This window comes from Microtus oregoni, unplaced genomic scaffold, assembly GCF_018167655.1.
Source record: "Microtus oregoni isolate MIOR12 unplaced genomic scaffold, Mior012 000002F_ref0000024, whole genome shotgun sequence".
Lineage (NCBI taxonomy): Eukaryota > Metazoa > Chordata > Mammalia > Rodentia > Cricetidae > Microtus > Microtus oregoni.
The window spans coordinates 57,362,975-57,387,671 of NW_024543061.1; the positions used below are offsets into that span (position 1 = coordinate 57,362,975).

General features: G+C 46.1%; 1 protein-coding gene across 1 annotated transcript in view; it reads right to left on the reverse strand.

Annotated features, from left to right (window-relative positions):
• Alox5 (arachidonate 5-lipoxygenase) overlaps positions 1–22,360 on the reverse strand; it is a 48,250-nt gene extending 25,890 nt beyond the window's left edge. Inside the window, exons 1-3 of the mRNA XM_041639267.1 lie at positions 22,123–22,360; positions 13,656–13,854; positions 8,648–8,729 (exon numbers count right to left, since the gene is read on the reverse strand). Of these exons, the coding sequence (XP_041495201.1) occupies positions 8,648–8,729; positions 13,656–13,854; positions 22,123–22,272 (431 nt within the window). The 5' untranslated portion in view covers positions 22,273–22,360. The remainder of the gene's footprint in view (positions 1–8,647; positions 8,730–13,655; positions 13,855–22,122) is intronic.
• Positions 22,361–24,697: the final 2,337 nt, after the last annotated feature.

Sequence of the window (24,697 nt, forward strand, 5' to 3'; positions counted from 1 at the left end):
GACAGGGCATCAGAGAGGGTCGGGGTCATGGAGCTCTGACCTGGGCCCTTTCTGTCCTCTTTTCCAGATAGGCTACTGAGGAATGCTAGCAGCTTTCTCGACTCTTACTCAGCTTCCATACTGTAATATCAAAAATACTTGAGAAAGGGGAACCTCAGGATTGTGCAGACAGTGCAAAGTTCAGCATTTCCTGACCGGAAATGGTGGTGGTGGTGGGGATGGTGGTGGGAGGGGGTGGGAGCTGAAACAAGCAGCCGAGAGAAAGGAGGAATAAAATGGCAATGAAAGCAGAGGAAGAGACAAAACTCATAAAGCCCTTCTGATCCTCTCCGCAAGGTCCAGCTTGTGATGAAGCTGAATGGCTTCCTGAAGGTCTGACTAGTTGCCATCTCTTGGGTGAATGGACAAGAAGTCTAAACTGGTCTGAACTAAACCACACTAAGATGTTCATGGCTCACAACCAAGTAAGTTAATCTCGTGCTCTGTCTTAATTCATCCCACAAACTAGAAGTCTGGTAGGACTTTATAAAGGGCTTTGTCACAGGAGGTTGAAGGAGAGAATAAAGATGAAAAAGTATAGAAGCGCCAAGCCCGAGGGAGGGAAGACAGACTCGTGGGTTTCATGTGCTATATCAAGTTCAGAAGTACCACAATACATCAAATGGTGCTGAGCAGAAAGGCTTACACACACATTGTATTTTAGCACAACTGCCGTAATCAGGTTACTTTCTCACACCAGGCACTAACGGTACAAGAGTTTTAAACTCTTTAATTATGAAATAGGGTGTGTAAACACACATCTCTGTCTCTCTCAACCCCTAAACATTTCTTTAACCACTTCCCAGGTCAGTGAGAGTGCCATCAACCCCTACTCTTAGCAACAGCATCCTCAGTTTTCTTTTCTTTTTGAAACAGGTCGGCCTTGAACTTCTGGGACTAAAGACAACCTCCCATGTGAGCTAGGACAATAGGCACACCACCATGTCCAGTCACCTTTGCTAAAGTGATGATATTGATCCTCCAGTGCCACATGCTTCCCTAAGCAGCACAATACAGACCTCATGGCCGGCTGGACATGTTTCTGGCATCATGCCTTCATCATGTGATCATCCACGTTAGTCTGTTAGTAGTTCACTGATGGACTATTACCTGCAGGTGTGAGGTGAGATAAACCCTTTCCCTCTCGACTTGCTTTTGGTCATGGTGTTTATTACACAAGCAGAAACCCCCACTAAGTTGCTATGAATATTGGTGTACAGGTATTTGAGGTTGGCACATGGCACAGGTATAATTGCTAACATCCTTGCAGAGCAGGTGACTGGGCGCTACCATTAGCCACACCCCGAATTCTGGCTGTGTGATTCATGGAAACACATCTGATCAGAAGTGCTGCTGGGCCACAGGGTGATACGATTTATAGCTCTGAGGGGAGCACTGACCTGTCCCCCAAAACACCTGCAGCTGTTTGACCCTGCTGGCTAAGGTATGCTGGGGTTTGATTCCGGCCCCCTCCGTGGCAGCACTTGGTTAGGGTCTGGTTTTTATTCTTGCCAGAGTTCTTTATATATTTTGAATTCAAGCCCCTTACTGGATGCAGTTTGCAGACATTGGTTCATTCCACCTTTTTACTGCTTTGATGGAGTTCTATGAAGTCTGGAAAATCAAGTTTTGACAAAATCCAGCTTGGCAATTGTCCCTGTGCCGAGAGTGCTCTTGGTGTCAAATCTAAGAGACTTTGCTGAGCACGGCTAGGAAGATTTGTTTCTTCTCGCTACATGTTGTGTATATTCTGTTCTTACATTGAAGTCTATCCTACATTTCTAATTAATTAAAAATCGTATATTTTTAGGGCTATAATTCTAATTTACCCAAAGAAAGCCAATAATTCAAGTCTTTTTTTTAGCATATTCACAGATCTAGAAAACCATCATCATATTAAATTTTAGATCTTTTTTATGATTTCTAAAAGGAACCCATGCCTTTAGCCATGACTGCTATCACCGGCCCTTCTTTGTTCCTAGGCAACATCCATAGCTTGGATAAATGTCCTCCGAAGGCTAGTAAATTAGAGGCTTGAACTTCTGCTAATGGTGTTCCTGGGGAGTTGTGAAACCTTTATAAAAGGTCCTGGACCCTGGGCCTTTTTGTCTGCCTCCAGCTGCTGTGAGGTTGGTAGCCTTGCTCTCTACCCCCCTGACTTTGTCATAATGCACTTCTTCCACACAGGGCAACACCATGCGTCCTCCTGGCTGTGGACCGAAACTTCCAGAACTATGATCCAAAATAAGCATTTCCCATTTTAAGTTATTTTACCTCAGAGAGTTTTTTAATAAGGAAAAGAAAACTATGATGGCCAATGCTGATGGTGCACTTGATGGGACTTACAATCACTCAGGTGGTAAACCTCAGGGCACACTCGTGAGGTAGTTGATAGAGCATCGGTATTTGGTATGCGAAGACCCACCTTAAATGTAGAAAGAACATTCCAGAGCTGGACAACTAAAGAGAAGAAAGAATGCAGAGCACCCAGCTCCAACTCTCACTCTTCCTGCCTGGACTCAGTATGACCAGCTTCTCATGCTCGGCCTCCATGTCTTCCCCCAGACTGTATAAAAATTCAGAACATGTGACAAAAAATCCTAAAGCAAAACTTTCTCCTTCAGTGGCCTCTGTCAAGTGTTTGTCCAGCCAAGAAAGCAGTAAATCATTTGTAAGATTGGTACTGGAAGGGAGATATCGCCGTGACAAAGCTGACCACCTGGCTCTTTTCCATATGTATTTATTTTCTCCCTGCCCCCTCCCCATGTGCACACGTGTGTGTGTGTGTGTGTGTGTGTGTGTGTGTGTGTGTGTGTGTTTGCCAGGATGTGTGTGGAGGCCAGAGGACAGCATTTGGGAGTCTGGTCTCTCTGTCTACAGAAAGTGAATGAAGTACTAATAGCTGCTACAATACACATGAGCCTAGAAAACATGTTAAATAAAAGAAGCCACTCACAGAATATGATTACTTGTATAATTCATTTGGTAAGGAATGCTCAGTTCGGGGTGATCTAAAGCAGCATAGCATTTGTTTAGGCATTAGTTGCTTCTTCCTAACTGTGACAAAATCTTTGACAAATCCACTTTGTAAGGGAATGTTTATTGTAGGTCCCAATTTGAAGGTACAGTCCATCTTGAGGGAGAAAAATGGGGGGGGGGTTATTTGCACCTCAGTCAACCCGATCTGAGACCTTCCTCATAAACACACCCAGAGATTTATCTCCTAGGTAACTCTAGATCCTGTCAACTTGACAAGATTAACCATCACAAGCGCCCCTTTGTCAATTTGATACCCAAGCATACCACTTGTAAGCCATAACCTTCCATCCTTGTTCTCCACAGGTTCATGACAATCATATAATGCAAAGTAAGTTGAGTCCATCTCTAAAAGTCCTCAAAGGTTCCACAATCATCCAGAAATTCAGAGTCTCCTCTGAGACAAGGAAATCTCTTCCACTGGAGACCTGGATAAGAGCAGTCAGCAGTAGCTGTGGTACAGGCTAGATGCTATCTTGCTAGAAATTTTCTCTGTCAAATATATTAGTCCATTATTATTTAACTACACTTCATGCAAGTTCTCAGGCCATGGGCAGAATGAAGCCAGATTCTATGCCAGCATATCACGAAATGGACTCCAGCTCAATCAGCAGTAAAGACTTGTTCTTCTCTGAAAACTCATAAATCATGCTTCCACTCTCCATATTTCTCTCAGCACTTCTGTCTTCTGAAGTCCCACCAGGGGGGTCCACTAAGTTGTGCTTGAAGCATTATAGGGCTTCTCTAGCCCAAAGGTTTAAACTCTTATGTATTCCTCCTTTAGGCTATCTCCAAAGGCTTTTAAAGAACCACACAGTGGGAACAACAGGATGGCTTAGCAGGGAAAGATGCTTACCACCAAGCCTGATGAGCTGAGTTGCATCCCTGGAACCCACATCAAATTATGTAAATATATAACATGTTATCCTTCCATCCATTAATAAACATTAAGTTGTACACATCTTTGGATTACTGGGGTTATTGGTACAACAATCATGCATATAGTTTTTGTGTGGACATACATATTGGGTGTCTTTCTCATCAGTGTGACTTAAACACAACTTCATGGAGGAAGTTCTGTTCTGTTCAGTTTGAGGGATCTTGTCCATCATGGTGGGGAGAGTGGGGTGTAACAGAGCCATTCACATCATGGTGGCCATGAAGTGGAGGAAGGGGAATGCCAGGGCCCTCCTTGCCTTTTCCTTTTTCTCCCTTTATTCCATCTAGGACTTTAGGGTTGTAGGATGGAGCAGCTCATGTTGAAGTTAGGCCTTTCCTACTTATTTAATTCTCTCTGGAGCTCACAGGCACACTGTTCTAGATGTGTGCCTCTTTCTCCTGTATAATCCCATATCAGGTCAATTGACAGTAGACATTAACCATCCCAACACATGCATTTTCCAGACAACTAATGCACCAAGCACCTGTCTTTTCATATGTTTATTGCCCATTTCTATATTTTTCTAGAATGGAGAAATGTCCATTTATTTGGACTTTGAATTCTTGCCCATTTTAAAATTGTTTTCCCCCCATCTTTAAATTGTATTATTTGTGTCTCCCATGCTCTTGGGTAGGTAGAATTAACATAGTAAAAATGGCAATCTTACCAAAAGTAATTTACAGATTCAATGCAATGCCCATCAAAATTCCAGCAAAATTCTTCACAGACCTCCAAAGAATGGTACTCAACTTCATATGGAAAAGCAAAAAACCCAGGATAGCCAAAACAATCCTGTACAATAAAAGAACTTCTGGAGGCATCACAATCCCTGACTTCAAACTCTACTACAGAGCTACAGTATTGAAAATAGTCTGGCATTGGCATAAGAATAGACAGGAGGACAAATGGAACTGAATAGAAGACCCAGATATTAATCCACACATCTTCGAACACCTGATTTTTTGATAAAGAAGCAGAAAAATATCAAATGGAAAAAAGAAAGCATATTTAACAAGTGATGCTGGCATAACTAGATATCAACATGTAGAAGAATGAAAACAGACCCATATCTATCACCATGCACAAAACTCAAGTCCAAATGGATCAAAGACCTCAACATAAAGCCAGCCACACTGAACCTTATAGAAGAGAAAATGGGAAGTACACTTGAATGCATTGGCACAGGAGACCACTTCCTAAATAGAACCCCGACAGCACAGACACTGAGAGAAATAATTAATAAATGGGACCTCCTGAAACTAAAAAGCTTCTGTAAAGTAATGGACACAGTCAACAAGACAAAACGACGTTCTACAGAATGGGAAAAGATCTTCACTAACCCCACATCTGACAGAGGTCTGATCTCCAAAATATACAAAGAACTCAAGAAACTGGTCATCTCTCAATGAGTTTTAAGAGTTCTTTATAGCCCAGTGGTGGTGGCACACACCTCTAATCCCAACACTTGGGAGGCAGTGGCAGGAGGATCTCTATGAGTTCAAGGCCATACATTATCTACAGAGCTAGCTCCAGGACAGCCAGAGCTACACAGAGAAACCCTGTCTTGAGAGGAAAAAAAGAGTTCTTTATATAGTTTGGATATAAGTCTTTAGTCAAATAAATGATTTGCCAATATTCTTCCTCATTCTGTGGGTTCTCTGTGTGTAAGGTGTGTTTGTATGCACACATGTGTCCATTCATCTGGAGGTCAGAGGCTCTTCAGAAGTCCACCTGCGTTTGAGAAAGGTGTCTCACTAGATAGGAGCTCACCAAGTAGGCTAGGCTGGCTGGGTAGAGAGCCCCGGGATCTACCTGCCTCTGCACTTCGAGCACCAGGATTACACATATATGCTACCATGCCTGCTTCGATGTTTTTGTGTGTGCTGGTGCATGTTTGTGATAGGGAGTGGTGAACAGCAAAGGTTGGTGTAGGGTGTCCTGGATCACTCTTTACTGTATTTCTTGAGACTAGGTCTCTTCACTGAGTCTGGACTCTCTGATTTAGCTAGACAGACCAGTGAGCTCGGGTGAGCCACCGTCTCTGCCCCAACAATGCTGGAGTTATAAATATGCATTGCAGCTCTTGGCTTTTACATGGCTGCTAATGACTCGAACTTAGGTCCTCAGGCTTGTGTGGCAAGCATTTTATTCACTAGGCAGTCTCTCCAGCCCCACAGCTTTTCTCGGTGTTGATTCTGGGGGTTAGACTCACCTCCCCATGCTCATAAGGCAAATGCTTTCTTACCAGGGTCTTTCACTTCATTTCCTTCGTGGTGTCCTTTGAAACATAAAAGCTTTAAATTTTGATGGTGGAAAAATTATCTATCTTTCTCTTGCTACATATGTATGTATTTCAGCATGATTTATCAAAAAGCCTAATCTTTTATCCATTGATGTGAATTACTGATTCAATCAAAAATTAATTGACCATAAATATAAGGGCTTGTTTCTGGACTTCAAATTCTATTTCGTTGATCTTCATGACACAGCTACATTTTCCTGAATACTACAATTGTTAGAAATCTGGATCTTGGGAAACAGATCTTAGTTTTCTTATTTTCAAGATTGATCTGGTGATTTTGGATACCTTACATTTCCATCTGGATTTTAGGAATATCTTGTCAATTTTGTTTAAAACAATACTAGCTGGGATTTTAACAGCGATTGCATTGAATTTCTGTGTCATTTTGGGGAGGAAGTATTGTCATTTTAACAAAACTAATCCTCTGATCCATGGAACATGAGATTTTTTTTGTCTCAGGTCTTCTGGAATTAAGTCTTTTCAATAACGTTTTAGAGTTTTGTTGCGTTAGCCTTAGACTGCATTTGTGAAATTTCTTAGTGTATATTCTACTGAATGTGGCATTATTGTAGGTAGATTTTTTCTTCTTTTGTTATAATGCATAGAATTTTTAAATTTAGTATATATCTTGTAATCTTGCTAGTTTATTCGTTCTTTCATAGATAATTACATTTTGGTGAATTTATTAGGTATATAAAATATTGTGTCTTCTTCCATGAATGGTGTTGGTGCCAACCTTTTCCTTTTTCTTCTCTAAGTGACCAGATAGAGCCTTCAGTGAACTACTGAATAGAAAAGTGGACATCCCATCACGGTCCTAGCTCTTAGGGAAAGCAGTTTGTCGTGGGAGTTTTCTACAGATGTTCTTTATTATGCGGAACAAGCTCCCTTTAACTCTAATATTTCCAGTGTTTCATTATGAAAGGATGCTGAATCCTCTTACTGAACTTTGTTTTGTTTTTCTTTTCTGTTTTTTGGGGATAGGGTTTCTCAGTGTAGCCCTGGCTGTCCTGGAACTTGCTCTGTAGACCAGGCAACTCCCAGAGATCCGCCTGCCTCTGCCTCTCCAGGGCTGGATTAAAGGTGTGCACAACCACTGACCCTATAAATTTTATCAAATTCCTTTTTGGATATGTGTGTGTGTGTGTGTATGATTGCAAGTGCTTTTCTTCTTTATTGATAGATATTAGACTAATAAAAATTTGAATGTTCAAAAGCACTGTACACCTAGGGAAAAGTCTAATCTGTTAATACCCATATGAACTTGACTTACTAATATTTTGCTGAAAATTTCTGCAGTTGTGTTCTTGAGAGATGTTTATTTCTTGCTCTCTCTCTCTCTTTTTTATGATGTCTTTGCCTAGTTTTTGTACAATATTGGTATTATACCATGAAGGAAACATTGCCTTTCACCTATTCTGGTGAAAAAAAATCTTTGTAAGATTTATAGTAATTCCTTAATGTTTGCTAGAACTTACCCATGAAGCTACTTGGGCCTGAATTTTTATTTATAGAAAACCTGAAAGTTATTAGCTCAATTATATTACATGGGGTTGTCCTATTCAGATCATCTATTTCCATGTGTGTGTGTGTGTGTGTGTGTGCAGGCATGCATATGCAATAGCATGTGTGTGGAGGTCAGAGGTCAACTTTTGGAGCTGGTCTCACCGTTCACCTTTTGAGATTCATGCTCTCATGTTCCCCTGCTGTGCTAATATTCCAGGCTGGCTGGTATGAGAGCTTCTCCATGCTTCTTTTGTCTCCACACTCCATCTTTCTGTAGCAGCGCTAGGGTTACAGATGTAGCCACTAGTCCAGCTTGTATGCGTGCTCCATGGGTCAGGCTTGCATGGCGCTTGCCTTTACCCACTGAGCCAGCTCCCTGCCCTGGATCTTCAAGTCCAGTTGACAGTTTTGCCTTTCTAGGATTTGTCCATTTCATCTTATGTTGGCGTACAGTTGTACGTAGTGTCCTTTTTAGTCATTTAAATTGTTATAAAGTATTAACTCCCTCCCTCATGTTTAATTTGAATAATTTAGACCCTCTTTTTTTCTTGGTCACTTTCTCAATGATTTCCAGTGTTGCTGTAGACTATGTATCACTTTTATTACTGAAATATTACAGGAAGACATAAATAGTTAAGGTGGTCTATACGATAACGGACTGTCCAAGTGATTCACACTCTGTGGCCCCATTTCCCCCAAGTGCAATATGACTCAAGCTTTTTCCTTAACCCCCTTCACTTTCTCTGCCTGCAGATGGAGCCGAGATGGTGGTCCATCTGCTGTGGTCAAGGACCTGATATAGGCAGGCCCACGCCATGACTCACCGATACTGTTTTTGCCGCGTTTCCAGTTCTTTACGCCTGTGCTGCTTGAGAATGTGGATTTGGTCGTCTCGGGCTAGCTTTGCTGTGAAGGAAAGACAAGAATGAGAGCAGCTCGAGGAGGAACAGCGGTGTCCACATAGTGCCCAGTGGTCAGGTTTTCCTCCAATGCCTTCCACTCAGCCCTCAACATTCTGCTTATGCAGGAATCCCGGGGCCCTCAGTCCAGACCATATGTCCGTGTGTGTTTGTGTGTGTGTGTGTCCACGTGTGTCTGTGTCTGTGTCAGTGTGTGTGTGTGTGTTTGAGACAAGGTCTCATGTAACCCAGGCTAGCTTGGAACTTCGTATTTATCCAAGCCTGGTCTTAAACTCCTGACCCTTCTACTTCTGCATTTTCAAGCGCTGGAATTATAGGCTTATTATCACATCAAGCTTTGGTGGGTATTTTTAAAGCACTCCAGTGTTGAAATAGGAGTGGCGGGCTGCCTCCCGCCACCTGGCTGCCCGCACAGCTAGCTTTATACAAAATAATTACACGGAAACTGTATTCTTTTAAACACTGCCTGGCCCATTAGTTCCAGCCTCTTATTGGCTAGCTCTTACATATCGATCTAACCATTTTTAATATCCCTGTAACACCACGAGGTGTCTTACCAGGGAAGATCTTAACCTGTGTCTGTGTCCGGTAGGAGAATCATGGCGACTCCCTGACTCAGCTTCTTTCTCCCAGTATTCTGTTCTGTTTACTCCGTCTACCTAATTTTCTGTCCTATTAAAGGGTCAAGGCAGTCTCTTTATTTAACCAATGAAATTAACACAAAACAGAAGACTCTCCCCCATCACTTCAGAGTAGTTCTATAACACTTATGCTGAGATGGTATGGCAGTGACTTCTGTGCTGCCAGAGAAAGGAGCAGGACTCTTGGCTCTTATGCTCCAGAGTCCATTTGGTTGCTTCATGGAGAAATGCAGGACACAAGTCCCAACATGCAGGAACACTGTCCTGTCCCTTGGGCTATCTACACAGCAGACAGGCTCCACCTCTAAAACAAATGTGGTTGCCTAGGCTGTGGGTGTAGAAGAGATACAAGCAGACACAAAGTTGGGCTCTGTGGTTTAAAGTCATGCGACCTAGAGTAAGTTGTTTGGACTGCCGCACACATGAAATGGCTACTTTTCAGGATCTTAGGGAAATGCTGGTGTGAGAACACTGCAAAGTATTCTGTACAGTGTTAGTCCACCTTAAATGCCCAATAATGAGAGTATGATTATTATGGGTTGTCCCCATACCAGGTCTGAGGTTTTCCTGCCTATCTGCAAGCCTGGGAAGTCACAGCATTTTGTCACTTGGCCTGACCTGTCATCTCTCATTTCAGGAGCTTTGGCAAGTTGTTAAAGACTCTTAATACAGATGAATTGTAATCAACTGCACACCAATCTAAGGTAAATCCAGCAAATGCAGAGAGTCCTAAGTAGGAAAATCTGAAAAGGTTATTATAATATCTACCGTTATATAGTAGTATACTATACACTCCAGCTATATGAAATATTTCATTGCACTGAACATTTATATTTCTGCAAAACACATTAAAATTAATGGAAAAAATAAATACAAACACTAAGGATGAAAGCCCTGTTTTTATTTTGTTAGGTTTAGCAACCACAAAATTATTGTTTCGAGGTGTTGTGATTGTTTCTCAGACGCCTGCTCTCAGCCCTCAGCTCTCTGTTCTCTTACTGAAGACCCCTTCCCTCCAGTTCTCAGAAAGCCCTGAGAGCTCTTGAGGGCTCTGGTATGTCTGACCTTTAGTGTGAACTAATCCCAAAGAGGAAGATCTAGACAATGGAGCAGGCTCAACACCTAAGGTTGAGATGAGTCAAAATGGTGACAATATCTGTTGTCACTGGCTATGCTAGGCATTACTGTGAACATTTGATATTCTTTGCCAAATCCTTTAGATAGCCAGACTCGTCCTTGGCTACCTCAGCAGCACCATTTCCTTACCTGCTTTGGTATGAATAGATTTTCATGTACTTAACACATCAAGTTGACCCAAGAGAATGGCTCAGTCTCCTCATCTATGAGACTCCAGCTAACAATTGATGGAACTTCCCAGGCTATGGGATGACAAATTCAGCTGCTTCTAAACTGAGTATAGAAGAACTCAAGATCAGCTCCCCAGGGGCTGGCAGGGACCCTGGAATGGACCATTTCCCCACACGTATGCTATGAATCCTGGGACCACAGTGACAGTCCTATTGTTTTTATGATTACCAAGGTGAAGGGTAGTTTTACACCGGATAAGGCCATTGTGGGAAATGGGGTCACTCATGGAGTGGGTCCTCCTCTTGTTACATTGTTCAAAGCATTGGTTGTTGTGCCATGTGGGCAAATTATGGCCACAAATAGTTGGTAATTCTTTAAATTAAGATGTTTCAGTGTCCTTTCCCTTCAAGGATAGATGGTAAAATTACACAATACTGGTTCCGAGCACAGGTCTGAAGTCTGCCAGCTTCTGTTCTCTCTTTCTCTGAATTCTTGCTCTTAGATGTCAACTACCATGTAAGACATAACAGCCAGCCTGAGACTCCTTAACGAGTGGAGTGTTGTGTAGAGATGGAGGTCAAGGAACCCTGAGTCGTGTGAGAGAAGACCCATCTTTGAGGTGACTCCTCCAGCCCAGGTTATTGACACAGGGGACACAGACAAACCATCCAGTAGAGCCTTTCCAAGGTTCCAGACCTATATGATCATTAGCCAAATTAAATGACTGTTTAAAGCAAAGATGGTTAGTGGCTAATGGAACTTGCCAGCCAGATTATTTATGTCCCTGAAGATCCCCTCCATCAAATCTTAAAGGTGACAAGAATGGCTTCCTTCAGTGGGCTTCCTATGAGACTCCGCTCTAAGAACAGACTAGAGTTCCAGGAGGTCCTGGGAGAGTGTGTGTATATTGAGGGTGGACTGGGTGTTTGCTCCCCACTCTGCTCTTCGATGCCTCCCAGGATTTTCACTTCTCTTCCGAGGTTATAGCCCCTCATGGGGGCTGTCTTTAGAACACTTCCCTTCTGCCTTGCTTCTACGTTCTTCCCCTCTCTCCGCTCATCAGGGTTAGTCATGGCGCTGTCCCTACACACAGAAGTGGCTCCTGCAGAGGAGATAAGGCTTCCTAAAGTCTTTCTCTCAGTGCTTCCTTGAATCATTCTCATCTGCTTGCACCATCTTGCACATTGCTATGAAAAGTTGCAGAATCTGTAGGTGAAAGACTTCACTGAGAGCTTGGGTGGGGCAGACAGAAGATTCTAACGCCTTCCAAACACTGCGTTAAGAAAAGCATTGTAGTAATAAGGGCACGGGGCTGCGTCCCCAGCACCCCGGCTGCCTGCTCAGCTAGCTTATGCCCCGAAATAACAATACACAAACTGTATTCTTTTAAACACTGCTTGGCCCATTCTCTTCTAGGCTAATTCTCACATATTAATTTAGCCCATTTCTAATCATCTGTGTATGGCACCCCAAGGTGCGCTTACCAGGAAGATTCTAGCCTATGTCCATCCTGGGTCGGAGCTTCATCCCGGGAGTGGGGCATGGCGTCTCTCTCAGGCGTCTGCTCCCCAGAGGAGAGCTGTCGAGACTCTGAGCTCACTTCCTCTTCCTTCCAGCATTTTGTTCTGTTTACTCCTCCCACCTATCCTCTAACCAATAAAATGGGCCAAGGCAGTTCCTTTATTAGCCAATGACCTTCCTCCATCAAAGCATCCTGTCTGCAGCCTTCCTTGTAGACACAGGATGACTTGAATGGTGAGCGAGACATTCAAGTCATCCTGTGTCTACAACAAGGAAGGCTGCAGACAGGATGCTTTTCTGAATGCAGTGTTTGGAAGGCGTTAGAATCTTCTGAATTTGGTTGAAGTTCCACACCAAGGACAATGGGATGTGACCCTGATGGTCAAAGGACACCAGATAAAAAAGAACATTTTTTTCTTTTTGTCTCAGTTTTTTATCAAAAGGGGTGGTGGTTTAATTATCAACCTCATCTTGTCTCCATTTCCCAACTGTGAAGAATGAAGCACAGCAGGGGTCTGTGTCCCTGAGAAGTGCTCATTGCTGCCTTGGGAAGCAGCAGCCAACCCCCTCAATGCAGTGGCGGTTGGCAGGCATGGGCTTATCCTTCCAGCTGGAGACTGAAAGTAAACCTCCAAGGGCCATGGCTGGAAGGCATAAGTTTGCCGAAGCTTGAGTTTGACCCGTGTGTATAAACAGCTAGTACGCAAGGGTGTCAGTCCGGGCAGGCATTGCTGACCTGTGACATCTGCTTCCTTTGTGACCCTCTGCATCAGCCAGCCGGGGGCCCCTGGAAAGGGATGTCCTCTTACAGAGTGCCAAACTGGGCTCTGCATATCTGGGATCTTGGGACGCTAAAATAGCAGAACTGAAAGTTCAAGGCCAGTCTGAGCGGCGTAGTAAGACGGAGGCTTTGTTTCAAAGCAAGCAGATAAAAACCAGGCGATGGTGAACTCCGGCTGGCCTCCGGCCCTTGGAACTGGCTTTCCAGTTGGCAGTCTTAGTAACCCTCTTGTCTCCAGGCCTTCAGGAGGTGTCTCGTGGCTCTGAACATCCACCCTACAATCTTACAGCAGACAGCAAGAGAATTTGGATTATGAGGCCATGCCCTAACCTGCAGAGCTCCCCATTGGCAGGACTACTCTCACAGTGTCCGTTAAGAGGCCCTCATTCCCTAGTGGCAAAGGAAGAAGGCATCAGCTCCACACTTTCCCAGGACAGCGTGCAGAGGGAGGCCACAGCTGGTGTGTATCCTTGGGCTATTAACTCTACTCAAGAGCTTTTTAGTGCCCAGGAAGATCACACCTCCTCTAAGGGACAGGATTCAGAGGTGTGCTCCACCCAAGAAGGCATTCTCACACCTAGAAATACGGCTCTCTGAGAAGAGGGGACTTTCTGGTTTCCAGGAAGCCTAGGAGTGGCACTCAGGGGTCGGAACACCTTACCACGTCCATCCCTCAGGACAATCTCGCCCTCGCCTGTGATCCAGCGGTAGCAGGGGAACTCGATGTAGTCCCCGTGGGGTGTCTTCAGTGTGATGTATTTCAGGTACCAGTCATCGTGCAGCCAGTATTTGCGCTTCTCAATTTTCACTAGCTGGATCTCACCCAGTTCCTCATCCACAGTGATGTCGTAGGAGTCCACCTGGGCGGGACGACAGGAGAATCAACGGCTGTCCCCCGGGCCTGAGTGCTGAAACCACTGAGAACATTCCTCCCTAAATGTGCGGCTCTCTCATACCAAATATTATTAGAGTTAAACTATATAAACATGACGCTAGCCTTTGCCTTCTCATGAAGGTCTTCCCGGAAGGAAAGCAGAAATCTGTACCATTAGACGTGTTTAGCTAGCTCGAATGTCCATAGCCACTCTGCCGGTCCTCCATACCCCAGTCCTCTTTCTTTATCACGTGCCTCTCATACATTTTAGTGCATGAACGATGGACTCTCGCTGCTTTTGTGAGTCTTCATTTAATCTTAAGTAACACATGATATATATTGCTGCATTAAGCAAATTTGTGTCCTTTTCTCCTATTATTTTTGGCTTATGCCAATTTAATTCTCAGACTTGCCTAAGCTGAAGTGGTTATGAAAATTAACTTGTGCACAGTTAATTTTCATAGCTGACAGTAATCACGTGTTTATAGAGTACAGCATGACACTTCAATACAAGTCTAGAAGAAACGTTGACAAACCAGGGAAATTAACATTTCTGTTACCTCAAACACTTACTCATCTGAGAAACACTAAAAATCTTCTTTTCTCCCAGCACTTGGGAGGCAGGGAGGCAGGGAGGCAGGTGGGTCTCTGTGAGTTCGAGGCCATCCTGGTCTACAGACTGAGCTCTGGGTCAGCCAGGGCTGGGATTAAAGGTGTGCACCATCACTGTCTGGTTTAGCCAAGATTCTTAAGGAATCTCTTCATTGAGGTACTTCACCCCCTGCAAGAAGCTGACTTTACACAGACCGGATCTAGTGACCCTGGGGATGTCTTCAGCCTATGTGTAACTCAAGCTGTAGGAGGCAAAGGTGCTCAAGCCCCGGACAATTCCTGCAAAGCCAGACTTGGTGAGGGTCCTCTTTAATTGCCCCTATGTTCTGAAGGATGCAGGCTGGCCCTCCCATGGAACAATCCTTTATAACGTACAAGGGCCCGCAGACAATAATTCCAGCTCCCACAGCATTCTTGAGAGCTAGGGAAACTATGACATATTTCAGAGAGAAGACACTCAGGCCCAGTAAGTTCCACGTCAGCTATTAATTCACAGAGCTGGAATTCCATTTCATGTCTTCCTGTTTCAGCCACTTCATCTCTCTCTAGGTCTCAGGGCATCTGAAGTGAATAAAGTAGATCTCATGGATTCAGGTCTTCCTGGGACAGATGACATTCACAGCCTCAGATGCTGGGAACAATTAGCATTTCCATGCATCCACGGCACTTGTAGTAAGTGGAGACCACCTTGCTGCTACCCCAGACTGTGGACAGTGCATCTACCTGGGCCTTAGTGACTGAGCTGTTGGATGCCCAGGGTTTGTCTGCCTCCTGCCTCCAGGGCATGGGTGGGCATGGCATCAGTATCCATGGCCTCTGGGTGGCTGGTATCTTTGTAGATTAATGGCAGGCAAGGGGAAAGTGTTCCAATGACTGCCAGGTTTGGAAGCCTGGACTTTCAAGGCAAATGTCCTGATTTTCCCTTGGCAGAAGAACACAGAGTTCTACATGTACTAACCAGAGTCCATTGATCCCCGTTTCTGTCCCTCTTCCTCCCAGTACCAGGAATACTGGAAGACTTCCTACAAGGAGTGAGAAGTTAGGTGTTTTCACAAACCTCTCAGCTTTGGGTATACTGGGCAGTTTTTATACGGTGGCCATGGCCAAGTCCAGATGTTCAAGTCCCCTCACCCAGGAACAGTTTCTGAGCATGAAAGAGCCAGGTTTCTTTACTGGGATGACACATCTCAGGCCCTTTCAGAGAAGCCTGCCTAGCACCAGAGTGTCTCTTCTGTGGGACAGAGGCACATCCTGTCTGGATGTCCCCAAGAAAGATCACTTTTGATCTACAGACAGCAAGGGTCACTATCATGACCACACAGAGAATAATGACCCAGGACAAGAAGAACATCAGACAGGGGCACTGTCTACATTACAAGGTGTGATGAAGTCAGAAAGCCTCATGAGGCGTCTAAGGGGCTAGGGAAGAGATGTGGCTTCCACAGATGGTAGAGGAAGGGAAATCTCTACACTGAGATCTTCAGTGGGTCAGAACTGAGGGGTTGACTCACATTTCCTGGGGACTTGGGGGGACATTTAGAGGAACAATAGAGGATAGGCTGGTTTGGGATTGGGCACAATCGAAGTGTATCCTCATGCTAAGTCCTACCCTTGTATGTGTGTGCAGGGCCCACAACCTTCCTATGAACCAATATGGAGACTACAAATCCATTTGAGGAGCTGGGGGAGGCCAGTGATAGGGAACAAGGTCAGTGGGCTAGGTGACCTGGTGCCTGGGGCTTGGGTTCACATTGTAGGAGCAAACTGACTGGCCATTTGACTTTGTCAAGTTTCTTTATTTCCTTCTCTTTCCCCTTCTCCCCTCCTCTTTAATCTTCTTCCCTCTCTTTAATCTTCTCCTTCCCCTATACTTCATTTTCATATTACTCCTCTTACTCCTCCTTCTCTGCTCCCTCCTTGTCTTCATCTTCCACCCCATTCTTCCTTTCTCCCCACTTTGCTTCCTTCTCCCTCTCTTTCCTCCTCTCCCTCTTCATCCCCATTCTTTACCTCCTCTTTCTCCTTTCTGCCTACCCTCCTCTTCCCGGTCTCCTTGGTCTACTCTTCTTCTTCTTCTTAGACATCCTCCTCCTCCCCCCTTTTTGTGGAGGACAGTAGATAACCTTGGATGTCATTCCTCAGGCATTGCCACCTCCACCCCAAGTCAGTGTTCCTTACTGGCCTAGAATTGACAAAGTAGGCTAGGGTGGCTAGCCAGAAAATCTCAGAGATCCAACTGTCTCCTTATACCCAGAGCTAGGATGACAATGTGGCCTCAGGTCTAGCTTTAAAAAAAAAAACATGGGGTCTATGCATCAAATTCAGGTGTTTTTTCTTGCAAGGTGAACACTTTATGGTTCAAATATCTCCCCAGCTGTTTTTCTTCCTCTTTCAAGGAGAGATAGCAGCTAGCTTGTAAGATCATTGAGAAATCAAAATGGCGAGATGCTTAAGTAGCTTTTTCCAAGGGCACAGTCCACTGCCTGTATATGTCGGAACTATGTGGCCTGTGTTCTCAGACTCCAGGAGAGCTCATAAGGCAAGGCGCTCTGCAGTATCTGCCAGCAGCTGGAGCCAAACTTTGCAATTCACCCATAGCTCCATGTGCCCGTGGAGTGAGAGGAAGAAACTGGGCTCGAAACAGAGGGGAGTGGGGAACTCCTGTAAGGATGAGGGACAATGGGAAGGACTGGTAGTGCATGCAGAGGAGAGGGAAGTGGTCAGGACTAAAGGGCGGCCACCAAGAAAGCCTGGACCCAGCCCCAGGACAGCTGCTTCAGGGGAAGTGGCTTTCCTGCGGCGTGGAGAGGCTGGAGAGGAGTCTTGGGGTGAGAAGGGATGACATCAGGAATGTTGGGGTGAGTGAAGAGAGGGCACCCGCTCTAAAGCAATAAGAAAGATCTGAGGGGAAAGCTATGCACTTGGAGGCCACCTAGACAGCTGCACGTGCTGCCCCATGAGGAAGATACTCCATGGGGGAGGGGAAGCTGACCCTTCAGCGCGCCCATAGGATAGTCACAGACAATGGAACCTTATAGGTCCCCAACTTCACCTGGCTAAGGGCTCAGAATTGCCCTGGATGAGATCACTGGTCAGTCTTGTAGAGGCTTAATCTGCTCTCTGTTAAGATCTCCCCTAGGAGATGGAGGTCAGGCCTGAAGTCTGGCTTATCTCTGCTCAGCCCAGAGATTTTGCTGCCTGGCTTCAGGTCTGGCTGTGACAGGAGATAAACAGGGGTTGAGGGCTCAGCTAGAGTCCAGGAAGTCTTAGAGATAAACTATGTTATTTGTGAGTCTAGAACTACAGAGTTTTGCTACCATAAGGTCACGAAAAGCAGAGAAAGGCCTCCCGCCCGGAAGATCCAGGGTAGCATGTGCTGTCCTATAAAAGAAAGTCCCAGGAGGGTAAGGGGAGTCACCAAATGTGCTGATCTCCTCCATTCTTTCTTAGGGTTGAGTGTTCTGGGATCTCACTGTGTTTGTTGTCTATGTCTTTGACACCCTGAGTTCTTCATGGCGGACACTGTGAGCCATGCTCAGCACAGGTGCTCAGGGATACTGTGTGCGAAAATGTGGATGATCACTCCATTTTACAGGGGCAGCTGAGGCTTGAGAGGCCAAGCGGGGATGGTGTGGGTGAATGACTGACCACCTCAGAGCGGCAGAAAGTGAAGAGGAGTGGTCAGGGGATTTCAGAAATGGGGAGCTGGCAGAACAATGCTCCCAATTCAGGGAACACACTGAGGAGGAAGGTTAGGACAGAGCTCCCACAGACAGAACTGCATTGGCCAAAAAAATGGAGAGAAACACAAGAAACATGGAGTTCACTGGCTAAGTCAGGAGGGGCCAGGAGGCTGATTTCACTTGCTGGTTTTTTTTTTTTTTAAACTCTGTTTATATTTGGTTTTAAAGTTTCCAAATAGAGTCATACATCAATGATAAGGATATGTTTTGGGAAATGCATTGTGGGGCAATTCTGTTATGGTATATATTTATACAAACAAAGATATACATTATAGTACAAGCCCAGGCTACATGGCATAGTCTATTGCTCCTAAGTGATACATCTACAGAATTTTATTATACTGAATACAGTACAATAATCTGTAATATAATCACAAGTGTTTTTTTTTTTTTTTTTTTTTTTTTTGGTTTTTCGAGACAGGGTTTCTCTGTGGCTTTGGAGCCTGTCCTGGAACTAGCTCTGTAGACCAGGCTGGTCTCGAACTCACAGAGATCCGCCTACCTCTGCCTCCCGAGTGCTGGGATTAAAGGCGTGCGCCACCATCGCCCGGCTAATCACAAGTGTTTATCTGCTTAAACATAGTGAATATTCCAGGCAACAGGACATTTCAGCTGTTATAATCTTACAATAACATCATTGTATATGTGACCTGTTGTTGACATAAACATCATTACGCAGTACATGACTATCTTAACAAAACGTTAAGCTTCTGTTTGTGCTTTCTATTAGCATTTTATAAACAATTGTTCATTCATTTATTATTCCATCCCTGCCAGAGCACAACTTTGCATATTATTCCTCGGGCACTGCCCGCCCTCATTTATGCGTAACCCTTCTGAGGATGGCAGGGAGAGGAGATGGATCTCTCCTGAAGTGAAGACATGACCCAGCTGGGCTGTCTATCATGGATGGATTCCAACGAGAGACAGCAGGGAGGAGGAAGAGGTTGTGGAACAGAGAAAGAGGGAGGTTGGAGGGCAAGAGAGCGACTAGGAGACAGGGAAGGGGAGGCAAAAAGGAGGAGATGCGAAGACCAAAAGTTGCAGAGAATGAGAGATGGGGCAGTAGATAAGAGGACGTGGAGACAGAAGTGGGGGCATGAGGCTGAACTGTGGGGGCTGAGAGGGTACAGAAGAGGGCAGTAAAAAGAAAGGAGAGTTAGAGAGTGAGTGGGGGGGGGTCAAGGAAGGAGGAAGAGGAGGATGAAGGGCAGAATGTCAGGGAGATGGGCAGCGAGGATGACTGGCACATGAAGGTTAATGAAGAAAGAAACGCTTGCTCTCCAGTGGTGTTCTTCCTCACAAAGAGGTACTAAGAATTTACTCTCCATAAATCTAAGACTATTTGTTACGTATATTTAAGAAGCATATTGTCTGTAAGACGAATTTACATGTACGGAATATATTCAAGAACCACACACTGGTCAGCCCATCTGCCTTAGCTTTTTCCAAGTTTACACTGAGCAGGTAAAGCAGTCCACTAAAAGTTGTTAAAGCTGTTCCATCGAGGACCAGCTTAAGGGACAAGACCATTACTCAACAGACAACAGGAAATGTCCAACATTCAGGCGACCCCATCTGCAAAGGACTCAGTTCCTGACCTAAATCCCTATGCAGAACTCTTCTGGGAACAATGGGGGCTGGGCAGCAGTACAGCTTATTAAAATGAATGAGTACTGTCCATTATTCAAGCGCACACTAGGAAGGGGTGCTGGAAGTGCTCCTTGGACCTTTATGGTGACCATTTTCCATGTTATGCATGGTGACACTGTGGCATGGTTCTAAGTTAAGTGGGATAGCCTTATCTTCTCAGCAAATGTTTCCCTTAAAGTTTCTTTTCTACCTTTACCCAAAAGGGACAGACATCTGGACTTCAAAGATACACGGCCACAGAATGAGGAAGTAGCTCTGGGTACGCAAGAGAAAGTATGTAGCAACTCTGCATTAGCAGGAACTTTCTCAAAAGCGGCTTTCTTTCTTTCTTTCTTTCTTTCTTTCTTTCTTATTTCCTTCTTTCTTTTGCTAAGGCTCTTTTTGCATTCAGCTCTAAGGCAGCGGTTTCCTCTCTTGGATGGAAATATGCATGCAAATCTCTTCTGAAATTTGCCTCTGAGGTTCCTGCTGAGGTGTTGGATTGCAATGTCACTAGAATGACTTTTCAGGTTGGGAAACAGAGCAGAAAGAGGTAAGTAATGGACAGAACACAGCGCTCACACTTCCAGTCATCTACGATGGCCACACGGCTCTCCTCCTGGGGGAAACGACACGCCATGTGCCCTGTGTTACATACACACCCTGAGCACGCTGATAGCTTGTGCTTCAATAGATTTGTGATGGCCCCTGCAGTCCACTTATAAAGAGGAAGTAACCTGTCCTCTCCCTTTTTCCCTAGATACTCCGAGAACCCGCAAAGTAGTGGAAATAAACAAAAGCAATCTGGAGGTTACGTAGGGTGTCAGCCACAGTCCAGAGCCAGCTCCCCGACTGTAGAAACCATCCTGACATCCCATCCTGAGGTTCCATATCCTGCTTTGCTTGAAGGGAGTCCAATCCTGGCTAATAACTTGCAATTTGTGGCTATGTACCAGGTCCCAGGATAGGAATCAAGCCTACTTAGAGGTTGGAATCCTGAAAAGGGGCTTCCTTAGTTTAGGCTGAACAGAGCTGACATGAACTTTAACCAAGAAGTATTCAGTGGAAACATGTGAAATTGTCACTTGTGTTTATCACAAACAGTTCTAACCAATTTCATGTGAGTTGACTCAACAGGAAACTAAATGATAAGAAGGTAGCCTGGTGACATCTAAACTTTTTGGTATATTTGAGGATCTGGGGGTGGTAGAAGGAAAAATAAAAAAGACATCCCCCGAGTGCCTGCAGTGTGGCTTGTTCGAGCTACTTACTGGTCAAGTTTTATGTGCACTAAGTGGGGCACTAAACACCCACCTGTCTGTCCTCGGAGAAAACCGTGAGCTAGGATGTACACACCTATAGTGTCCAAGATAAATGGCCTCCCCCAGAGCCTGGGTGGGGCTACAGATGCAAAACCTCTGGCTGCCTTGACTCCTGAGTTTCCAGACTCCAGTGTCTGTATTAGGAAAGAAAGGATATCTTTCTTCCTTTTTTTTTTTCTTTCCTCCAGAGAGAGATTAGTACTCAGGGAGGAAGTGTCTTCTTGCACGCAGCTAGTTGACAGGTTTACCAAAGGCTGCTCTGCCTGAGTTTTCTTCCTTGAAATTCTGCCAGGACGGGGTCAGGGAATGTAGGATGCCTAGGGGTGGAGACAACCCATAAATCCATTCCCAGCCACCAAATGGAATTGGGCTTCCCCATGATTCATGGACAAGATTGGACCTAACCCATTTTTAGCGTGGTAAACTGAAGTCCACAGTAGGGATAAAACAGCGATCAAGCCCAAGTGGAACTCGGGGTTCTGGATCCCTGACTTATGTTGGAAACCCTGGAGCGTTGTCTAACGGGAGGGGGGTGGCTTTTTGTGTTTTTCAGTGGACAGGACTCTGAGGCACAGGGACCTCAGAACTCCACTCACAAATTCTGGGCTCCCATTTGTGAAATTTTATGCCTTGTCCCACGGAAGAAGCCAGCTCCATGCAGACCCCCCCCCCCCCCGGCCCCCCGGGCAGGCCATTGTTACTTAAGAGGTTCCCGCCACCAGGAAGTCGAGGGTACCTCATTATCAAAGTCCCACTTGTCCTGACACGCATGAACTCTGGCGCAGCATCAGGGTTCAGATGCTCTCACAGTTGGGACTCAGGCACTCGGATTATATAGTCCTCAGACGGCTGCCCGCCCTACCCTGCCGCCGGCTCTTTGCCGCTAGCACCCCCGCCCGTCCCTCCTCCCTAGCCCTGTTCTTGGTCCCGAGCGCACATCCTCACCGCGCCTCGCTCGAAGTCATTGTAGAAGGCCTTGTCCAGCAGGTGCTTCTCGCTGCAGCCCGCAGAGCCAATGAGACTGAGGTAGATGTAGTCGTCGGTGCCCGCGAACCACTGGCTGCCGGTGGCCACAGTGACCGTGTAGGAGGGCATGATGCTGGGCAGTTAGTGCTGCTGGCGTGGGTGCAGGAGCCCGCGAAGCTCAGCGTGGCAGCCAGCGCACCAGTTTCTTGACCCTGTCACCCGCAGCAGCTCCCTGACACAGTGGTCAGCAGCCGCCCAGCCCAGCATTTGGGTCAGGCCCCGCCCAGAACCCGGCCCTGCCCTCTGGCTCAGGCTCCGCCCCTGACCCTGGCCAGCCCTGGCACCCCACCTTCCACTTTATCCTCCTCTCCTACAGCGCTAGTGGGGCAATAATCTCGTCTCCTATGGGGGTGGGGAGGAGAGGGAGCTCTTTCCTGTGTCCCAGCTCCCCATCTCTTCTACCCAGCAGGTGTTCCGGCAAACTAGCTTTCATCCCTCATTTGTTAATGCGTGCCTTAGTTAGTCAATCCCTTATCACTTTCATCCTTGCGGTTTCCTGCCTGCCTCAGAGTCCCTCGTTGCCAGCCCAAGGGCTGAGGTGTAGCGCTACCTACAGTCTATGTCCTCATTCAGTTTCCAGAGGGGCAAGGCTGCACACAGACCATGCGATAGTTAACTTAGGGGTGAGGAGAGGCCACCTGTAACTGCTACCAGGGGTGGATCTGTACCTCAGAAACGGAGCGTTAGCTCCTGTACAGGATGCGCAGGGCTTCTCTCTTTGGCCAGGTACCGGTGGGGCCCAAACTGGGAGAAATCGTTAGTAGTACTGGGAAAAAGTTCTAGAAAGTAGTGGCCAGGGTGGGAGACTGCTGATCTGTGCCTGTGGGACTAACTGAAGCTTGGATGGCATGCTTGCAGAGGGTGAGCTTGCGGAGGGCAAGGAGTTAGTCTTGTCTTGTCCAGAGATGCCTCAGGGAGCTGATTGAGGCTGGGAGTCCCGGGAGAAGAGTGGATGCCCCTTTGGCAATAGTCAAGCTTTCCCTTTTGGGTCAAGGCAAAAAAAGAAACTTTAAGGACAGTAATCACTGAAAAGGTGGGGAAGGCTATCCCACTGTGCTTAGAAAATGCAGCAGGCTATCCCATGGTGGCTTGCAAAAGTGCAACATGTGACCATGAACATCAAGGAAGACATAACCACAAAGACAGCCTGGTCACTTCTAGAAGATAGGTTGTCAACACCCCCCCCCCCCCAACTTACACTTGAATAATGGGCAGCATTAATTTGTTTTTAATAAATTGCATTGCTACTCCTTGGCTGTTCATTTCAGTTCTGCCCTTCCTGCCTTTCAATTGAATGGATGGGGCCCGCCTAGATAATGAGACAATGTATAGTTAATTACATCTACAAAATCCTTCAGCAACACCCTAATCAGCCTTTGATAGAATGACTAGGTGCTGTAATTGGTCGTACCACAGTTTAAGGGAGCTCCTTTCCAAAGGTATTTATCTTCCCATTTCCACAAAACATTGGCATATTTCCTTCCCTTCTGGATTTCTCCTGTTTTCCTCCTCTACCTCTAGATCCCATGCAAAGCCTTCCCAGATGTGGCTTCTTCCCTGGGTCTGTTTGCCTCTGTTTCTCATTGACTGAGATTACCACAGCCTTTTATTACACTTACCTTTCCTGATTTATTGACACACTGCCCTTTCGTCCCAGCAGGATCTGCTGTCCTCCTTTCTCCCACTGTATTAGGAGGTACCCGGTGGCTGGCACTGTATTGGGAGGTACCTGGTGGCTGGCACTGTATTGGGAGGTACCCGGTGGCTGGCACTGTATTGGGAGGTACCTGGTGGCTGGCACTGTATTGGGAGGTACCCGGTGGCTGGCACTGTATTAAGAGGCACCTGGTGGCCGGCACTGTATTGGGAGGCACCCGGTGGCCGACAATGTATTGGGAGGCACCCGGTGGCTGGCACTGTATTGGGAGGTACCCGGTGGCTGGCACTGTATTGGGAGGTACCCGGTGGCTGGCACTGTATTGGGAGGCACCCGGTGGCTGGCACTGTATTGGGAGGCACTCGGTGGCTGGCATTGTATTAGGAGGTACCCGGTGGCTGGCACTGTATTGGGAGGTATCTGGTGGCTGGCACTGTATTAGGAGGCACCCGGTGGCTGGCATTGTATTGGGAGGCACCTGGTGGCTGGCACTGTATTAGGAGGCACCCGGTGGCTGGCATTGTATTTCATGCATACCCTAGTTTGGCACAACGTGAGGTACAAAGAAGCTGCACATGGATCCTAGCAGGGGGAGGTATTGGGAAGCCTATAACTTGCTAGGCTTTGGTGGTTGGCAAAGCTGAGGTAAGGTAAGAGAAGACCAGCCCTTGCTTCCCTTCCCTGGTGGCATGATTCCCTGACTCAGGCAGTGGCGTGTCCACGAGAAACCCTGCAGTCCCCACACTCATTATTGCAGCAGGGTGAATCTGCCCCCTCAGCAGGACAAAGCAGACCTGGCCTCTGCTGGTCAAGGAAGTGACTAGAACCCTTTCTGTC